This window comes from Bison bison, unplaced genomic scaffold (assembly GCF_000754665.1).
Source record: "Bison bison bison isolate TAMUID 2011002044 unplaced genomic scaffold, Bison_UMD1.0 scf7180017864531, whole genome shotgun sequence".
NCBI classification, from domain to species: Eukaryota; Metazoa; Chordata; class Mammalia; order Artiodactyla; family Bovidae; genus Bison; species Bison bison.
Window position 1 is genome coordinate 1,350,078 of NW_011495081.1, and position 8,828 is coordinate 1,358,905.

An 8,828-nucleotide genomic window follows, 5' to 3' on the forward strand; every position below is an offset into this window, starting at 1 on the left:
CCCTGCGGGAGGAGTTCACCGTGTTGGGCCGCCAGGTGGAGGACGCGGGGCGCGTGCTGGAGGGCATCAGTAAGAGCATCTCCTACGACCTGGACGGGGAGGAGAGCTATGGCAAGTACCTGCGGCGGGAGTCCCACCAGATCGGGGATGCCTACTCCAATTCGGACAAGTCCCTCACTGAGCTGGAAAGCAAGTTTAAGCAGGGCCAGGAGCAAGACAGCCGGCAAGAGAGCAGGCTCAACGAGGACTTCTTGGGGATGCTGGTCCACACCAGGTCCCTGCTGAAGGAAACGCTGGACATCTCCGTGGGGCTCAGGGACAAATATGAGCTGCTGGCCCTCACCATCAGGAGCCATGGGACCCGACTAGGTCGGCTGAAGAACGATTATCTTAAAGTGTAGGTGAAGGGGCAAACTGCCCGGGAGAGGGCATCAAGTCAGTCCTCCTGGTGGAGGATGGGGGACAGAGCCAGGGCTAACTTTCCCCTTATACTTACTATTTTTTATAACCTGATTTGCACTCGGAGAATGATCCTGAAAATGGAAAAAAGTGAGAGTTGAGTGGTTTTAGTTTTGTACACTATTTATGTGATTGTTACTGGTTTGTCACCTGGAAAGGACAATTTAAAGCCATGCCTCCTGCCTTTCCCAGAAGGGCTTTATAGACTCTGCAGAGACACCTGTTTCAGCCACATCTAAAAGGACAGTTTATGCAGTAAGGACTGATTAAAGTTCCCCATCCTGGAGATTAAGTGAAGATGCCCAGGGAGCTTGTGCACAGCTCCTTTCAGCCTTCTCTCCTGGGCTCTGAAAGCTGTCAACATTGCCTGTTTTTCAGATGAGGTCAGAGGTGCTGCTCAGCATGCCTGCCAGAGGATGGAAGCTTGTTTCTTCTCCTTTTCCTTCTTATTTATTAACCATGGTCTCCACGGTTTTGTTTTTCTTTGTCTTCTTTTTTCTTTTGGATTTTGGGGGTGTTTTTTAAAAGATTATTGGCTAGAAACTATATGCAAATCATCTTTTGCAGGGAGATGTCTGCGGTGCCTCTGTGGGTATGTGTTTAAGTTAAAGGAGCCACATGTAAGAAGCCTAACCTTTGTGGTGGTCATGAACTCCTGTGATCTGCCAATTTGCCATGTCTCTCACTGTATGCGTGTGTCATCAGCATGGCAGTCCATTACAAAGAAGTAGGTAGATCGTCTTGACACACCTCCAAAAGCCTGGGATTTAGGTTACCAGTGTATTTTTTCTAATTTGGGGGTTTTGCTTCTGTTTGCTTATTGAAAACTTGTACTTCGAGTAGAGGGAATTCTAATTCTCATAACTCCTTAACTAAGTTTTATTATTCAGCCAATAAATATGTTCTCATATAATACTTGCTTATTTTCTAATTTATATTCATAACTTTCATATTGCAAAGAGGAGCCAATGCAAAAGGAAAGACAGGCTGGGATTTAAGCCAGTTTACTTAGAGTATATGATAAAGCAGGCAGAGGATCGCTGCATATTTAGCAATCCTCCCTTCCCTGGCCACCCTTACCATCCTCAAAAGGAAACAAAAAATCTAGACTGTGTCAAAACTTGATCTCTGCTGGTCTGCCTAAAACTCCAATTTTCTCTAGTGTTTTTGCATAGAATCAACTGAAAAAAAGTTTATGGTGAGGCTCAGAGCTTATACGCCCCTGGAATGCAGAGGGAGAGAGCTCCATTCTAAGTTGTAGGAACTACAGTAATGTTTGATAATTTTGAAGACAGGTCTACATTATTTCATTAATAATTTTAAAAGTGGAAATGCACTTTATTTCATATCATTCCCCAGCCAGTCTTCATCCTCGCCTTAAATATGTGCATATCTGCACAGATCCACACACACACGGGCACACACACACTAAGAAATAAGTATTCATTATCTCCTTTTCAACATGGATGAAAAGTCTCCTTGTCTCTCCCATGCATGAGGAATCCAGTTTTCTATTCCTCTGAAGTGTCCAATGTCCTCCTATGACAATCAGGGAAACTCAGATTCAGAAGGTGACCAACCCTCAGTTAGTTCCAACAGCTCCAAGTCTCCTAGATTTAAGTATGGGATTTTCCCACAATGCTTTTTTCAAGGATGCTGAGAAATGAGATAGAGTGACCTGAGGCCTGTGGCTTTGCATAACTATTTCATTGTTTAAAATAAAAATGAACAAAATATGGAACAATACTTCATACAATCATTTATTATTTCTTTTCATCACCCAAGGCTCTGCTTTTAACCACCAAGGGTATGTGAGAAATAGGTAAATGATTTTTTAAGAGAGTTTCAGTCTTTATTCTATGAAAGATGAGAAAAAAAGATAACAGCAGAGGCAAAAGAGATTATATTCAGTACTCAAATGATTGTAGTTTATGGTCACAACCCTTGCTATCTCAAAGCCTCATATCACTCACTTCAGGGTAATCACCTTTAATCCCCAGACGTATTAAATGTCATCTTCTCAATTTTCCGAGCTGTAATAGGAAGATATTAGACTCATGACATGGATGGAAAACTGCTTTCCTCATGATGTTAATTTCAACCAATTGTTAATGGCTTCATAGAATAATAGTATATTAAAAAGGATTTAAATAACACAGTTGCAAAGATTGCTGTCCCCAGTTAGAGGTCTTGCATGCGTGCAAGTAGGCGAGTAGTAACCCATCTGCTACAAATTTGAAAACCTCAGAATAGAAGATGGCTGAAGTTCTTTCCAGTGCTGACATTCTATGATTCCTACAAAACCAGAATTAAATTGTTTAACATTGACTCATCCATTCAAGGCTAGACATATAGCCAGTAATCTCATAGAGTCTTATGTAAATGACCCCAGAGGTCAAATAGAAATTTCCAGGTGGGGAGAGTAAGCCATCCTGGACTACCAACACAGAGGCTGGCATTACAGAGAATTTCCAAATTAGGATAGGGAGCCAGCCCCACACAAATCTTCCCTCTCTGCTTCCTTGTTATTCTTATTAAGACTTTATTACACAGTGACAGAATTCTTTTTCTTTTTTTTTAAGTAGTTGTGCCTTATTGTTTAGATCATGAAATATCTTAAAAATCTGAATAAAACTGTGTACTTTCTTTCCTGAGGAATGTACTTATAAGAACATTCGTACAATGTAGGTTAATCTTTCTTTAATAAATATTTGTTGATCACTCAATATGTGTCAGGCACTAGTTAGGTTGTAAGTAATACTGACATATTACAAAGAGTTGAGACACCATCTAACTGAAAGCTTAAAAAACCTCTTAGAGTTTTATTTGGAGTAGGAGGAATTTATTATTATTATTATCATTAAACAAAATAGCTAGCTTTCTTGGAGAACTCATTTTAGCATTATTGGTTAGGGCCTGTGCTAAGAACTTTGCTTGGGTACTCCCTTAATTCTGACAACAAACTGTGTGAGGAAAATATTATATGAAAGGAATTAATATATGCCAAGAGCTTAGAATAGTACCTGACACAGAGTGAATCCTCAGTAAATGTTAGTTGCTGCTATTACACTCTTTATTATTATGATTATAACTGAGGCCCAGAAAGCCTAGGTAATTTTTCCAAAGTTAAAACTGTGATGTCTTATTTACTTCACTATGTTCTCACTTCTTAAGCTGATGATTATCTAGTGGAATATATGATCAAATAAAAGAAGAATATGGAGGGCAAAAGTCCACCGGGGCCACCATTTGTCTATTCCATATGGTGTCCTCTCCAAGTCAGTCAGCCTAGAGCCTAAGGCAGTTCAGATGCCAAGTTCTATCAGTCAGAAACTGACTCTGGTAACAGAATTTCTCACTGATACCTTCTCTGAGGCATTGTTCAATACCACTCAACTTCACACTTCCAATTTCACCTTGTGGACACTAGCTTATCCTACTTTGAGGGGCTCCATAGATAGAGTCTGCCAATTAAGGACGCCAGGTTGTGTTAGCCTCTGCAGTAACCAAAACCACACTCAGAGAAGCTGGCAGGTGTGGGTGTGCTATGCATGGCACATGGAGAGGCTCTCCTATAGTTTAATGCACTTTCATTGCCTTTTAAACTCTCATTTACAATTTTTCTAAGGAAACAGACTCAAAAGTTTCTGAGAGAAGCCTTGAAACTTCAATCATAAACTATTTTAACAAGTAATAAAAGTGTCCATGAAAAGCACTAAAGATATGAAATGTCCCCAAAGTGTATGCTAGAATTTCCTTGGGATATTTTTCAGGGGATGGTTATTAAAATCTTCTTGATAAAGAAGAATACTTGAGTGTGAAATATGAATGTTGAATGTGCTTTATAAATGTTTTAATATAAAAGGAAAAATAACTGGAGACATAAAAAGTCTTGTTGATGTATGGCAAAACCAATACAATATTGTAAAGTTAAAAAGTAAATAAATAAAGCTAATGTAAGGAAACACACACACAAAAAAAGAAATAGAATACAGAAATACGGAACAGTCATTCACCAGTATAGAGAAGGAGATTTTTCAAATCATCTTCATAATTTTGGAATCAGGGTGGTCCTTAGGAGTACTATTTCCAGAGTCAGAATCCTCAAGGATATGTTATTCATCAGACATTGTCAAAATGCAACCATATGAGGTAACTAGGATAGAAATAGTATACTCAGCCTTCTGAGTTTGTGGGTTCTACATCCATGGATTCAACCAATCTCAGAGTGAAAATATTCAAAAAGGAAAAAATAAAAATTCCAAAAAGTTCCAAAAAGGAAAAAGCAAAAGTAATACACTGGCAACTATTTCCATAGCATTTACATTGTATTAGAGAGGAAATGGCAACCCACTCCAGTGTTCTTGCCTGGAGAATCCCAGGGACGGCAGAGCCTGGTGGGCTGCCGTCTATGGGGTTGCACAGAGTCGGACACGACTGAAGTCACTTAGCAGTAGCAGAGATTATAAGTAATATAGCAGGTGACTGTATGCTCAGTCATGTCCGACTCTTTGCAACCCCATGGACCGTAGCCCACCAGGCTCTTCTGTCCATGGAATTTTCCAGGAAATAATACTGAAGTGGGTTGCCACTTGCTACTCCAGGGGATCTTCCTGACGAGGGATGGGACACACATCCTCATGTAAAGAATCCACCTGCCAATGCAGGAGACACAAGAGACATGAGTTCAATTCCTGGGTCAGGAAGATCCCCAGGCCACTCCAGCATTCTTGCCAGGAAAATTCCGTGGATAGAGGAGCCTGGTAGGCTACAGTTCATAGGGCCCCAAAGAGTCAGACATGACTGAGCACACATGCAGACATTATAAATAATTTAGAGATGATTTAAAGTATATGGGAGAATGTGCATAGGCTATATGCAAATAATAAGCCATTATATATAAGGGACTTGAATATCCCTGGATTTGAGTATCCACAAGGGCCCTGGAAACCAATCAACTGCAGATAAAGACGGACAACTTGTATATAGACATTTAAGGAAACTGACGCCTAAAAGAGAATTTGAGTGTGGCACACAGGACATTGGCACGTGTACAAGGTTCTGTGAAAGCTCAATGAAAGTATAAACTAGAATAGTCTGGAAAATGTCAAACAGTGTAAATAAGATAAGAATTTTATATAATCACACATTCAAGAGATATGCTATTTTTATTTATTTGATTTAATTTAAATTAATTTATTTAACTTACTTTGTTAATTTTATTTAATAATTTATGTTATTATTATTATTACTTTGCTTTTTAAATAACTTTTTTTCTAGTTATATAGGCCATACCTGCTGCATTCTAATAGCAGGGCAAACAGCAAACACAAAGAAAATAGGATTGTTTATAATTCTCAAACTCCCCCTTCCATACACCCAAGATTTGCATTTTGGTTTGCATTCTTTTAGTATTTTTCACATATATCTAGGTATATTTTTAGAAAAAAATGATATCAGAATAATACATTACTTTGTGGCCAATGTCTAGTTCAGGTGTTGCTGCTGCTAAGTCACTACAGTCATGTCCGACTCTGTGCGACCCCATAGACGGCAGCCCACCAGGCTCCCCCGTCCCTTGGATTCTCCAGGCAAGAACACTGGAGTTGGGTTGCCGTTTCCTTCTCCAATGCATGAAAGTGAAAAGTGGAAGGGAAGTCGGTCAGTCATGTCCAACACTTAGCGACCCAATGGACTGCAGCCTACCAGGCTCCTCTGTCCATGGGATTTTCCAGGCAAGAGTACTGGAGTGGGGTGCCATCGCCTTCTCCGAGTTCAGGTGTTAAATATGCTCAATTGCATAAATGCTTTTAAAATGTTTCACTCTGTCCACAGCACTTGGGAGGTAGAAGTTTTGGACTCACGTCTAGCCCCATCGTGTATTAGTTGTGCACCTTTGAAGAAGTCCCTTAAATGTCCTGAAATTCAGTCTCTTTGTTTGCAAAATGAAGATAATTGAACAGGCACAGCTCAAAGTGTTTTCCATACATTATTTTATATAACATTTCAGGTGGATGTTATAGTTTCTGAACTTTCTGGATAACGACACTGAGGCACCAAGAGGTTAAGGTCTTACAGCTAGACAGGAGTGGAGTCAAGATTCAAACGCAGGCAATCTGATTCCTCTGCTGCCATCCTAACCACTAATGAGGCTTTTCCTTTCTGGAGGCAGGAGACTGGACACATGACTTCTTAACTCTCAGCCTCTTCCAGGATCTATGACATGTGGTCTGTGAAATGAACATTTTCCTTTTATGATTTCCTTAATTGAAAAAGGCAAACCCAATTTTCTCAAAGAACTTTTTTCTCTGCTTGATTTTATGCTGGGCCAAGTATCTCCCTGGGGCTTCCCAGGAGGCTCATTGGTAAAGAATCCGCCTGCTATTGCAGGAGATGTAGGTTCAATCCCTGGGAAGAGATTGGAGAAGGGGAAGAACCCCTGAAGAAGGAAATGGCAACCCACTCCATTATTCTTGCCTGGGAAGTCCCTTGAACAGAGGAGCCTGGCGGGCTACAGTCCATGGGGGTCGCAGAAGAGTCAGACACGATTTAGTGACTAAACAACCCCAAAGTCTCTCCTTACACTTGTGTCACCTGTGATTCTCTCCCTAAGAACACCTAGCTTCTTGCTAAATAGGATGTTTGCCAAGCACTTCCACAAGTATTAGCACATTCTCTCTTCACCCAAGTTATAGATGCTGAATTGCCCCGGACAAGTTATGGTGGTTCACCATTTGGAAATGGTAGCCCAGTATTCATAGCCAGAAATGTTATGCAGTCAGGATGAATCCAGATATAAAAACTCCTGATGCAGGCACCACTTAGCCTGCAGGACTGCCTTTCACTCATCTATTCATTCACTCAAAATACAATTATTGGATGCCTACAATGTATTTGGTGCTATTGAGGATACAGCAATCAGATAAAATCTGTGCCCTTCTTGATCTTATATTTACATATGCAGATATAATGAATTCATTAGGACCTCTTTGTTGAGGGAAGAGATAAATAAACTAAATGCAAATATATGTATAAATAAAATAAATACATATGTATGCAATATATACATATAAATGTTAAACAGTGAACTGTATATAGTATTTTGGTTAAGATGACTAAGGAAGATCTGAGTAAGTAGAGGTTATTTGAACTGAGCCTTAGATTTTGAGTAGAAGGCCAAGAATGTAAATATTACAGGAAAGAGTATTCCTACAAAACCCTTCAAGCAGAGATAATTTTATAAATTTGAGAAGATGGAGGGGGAGGGAGGAAGCCAGTGGAATTATAGCAGAGTAAATCAGAGGAAATTAAAAACTGGGTCAGAGATGAGAACTGAGGCTAGGTAATATAAGAACTAAATGGTTATCTTAGGAAATTTGAGTGTTATTATAATTTTAATGCACTGGAAGTCTAAGGAGAGGATATATTTAGGTATTAATTAATATAAGATATATACTATTGAAATATTAATAATATTGGATATAATTCATTTCAGTTATCAAATTTCCATTTAAATAGTATTCAAATTTCAATTGTGCTTCTCTTGTGGCTCAGCTGCTAAAGAATCCATGTGCAATGCCTAAGTTGGGAAGTTTGATGCCCAGTTTGATCCCTGGGTTGGGAAGATCCCCTGGAATAGGGAAGGGCTACCCACTCTAGTATTCTGGCCTGGAGAATCCCATGGACTGTATAGTCCATGGGTCACAAAGAGTTGGAACTTGGAAGTCTAAGGGGAAGAATGATATTATCTGACTTACACAAAAAAGATTATATACAGGGCAGTAAGAATGGAAGCAGGAAAGCCACTTGGTTGCTACAAGGTCATGCTGATGGCAGATGAAGAAAGCTTGGTCCAAGGTGGTTTTGGTAAAAATGGCAGGAAATGACCTTGATTCTCCCAATACATCTCATTATTGTTTTTGTCCCATAAGAATGTGTGTCATTATTTGCGAACTTCTTCTGCATTGGTCATATTTCCCGGCTCCTGACTCCATTTTTTCTCTCCCTCCCACTTAGGGCTTGATTTTAGCACTGCCTTCCTCTGATTCTTTTCTCTTGAGGCTTTTGGATGACCTCAGAATATTGCATTGCCTTGTATTTGATAAGGGCACAGAGCATCCTATTTTGACTTAAACAGCATTTACTTGGATGGCTTGTACATTTGACCGTCTTCTTTTTTTCTTTTCCACGAAAAACAAGACATTTTATATATCAATAGCTTGCTGTTTACAGAGTGGTACCTGACAGCTGTGATTAATGAGGTAAAGCCTCCATGCTTTGGGGCTGGCAGTGATGGCTTGCCTTTTCCCGTTGTGAAAAGTTTCCTGCTGCAGGAGTTAAGGAAATGTGTTTCCTGAACATCTTTTTTT

General features: G+C 39.7%; 1 protein-coding gene across 1 annotated transcript in view; it reads left to right on the forward strand.

Annotated features, from left to right (window-relative positions):
- Positions 1–1,374, forward strand: part of FIBIN (fin bud initiation factor homolog (zebrafish)) — a 1,737-nt gene extending 363 nt beyond the window's left edge. Inside the window, exon 2 of the mRNA XM_010831782.1 lies at positions 1–1,374. Coding sequence (XP_010830084.1) covers positions 1–401 — 401 coding nt within the window. The 3' untranslated portion in view covers positions 402–1,374.
- The last annotated feature ends 7,454 nt before the right edge of the window (positions 1,375–8,828 follow it).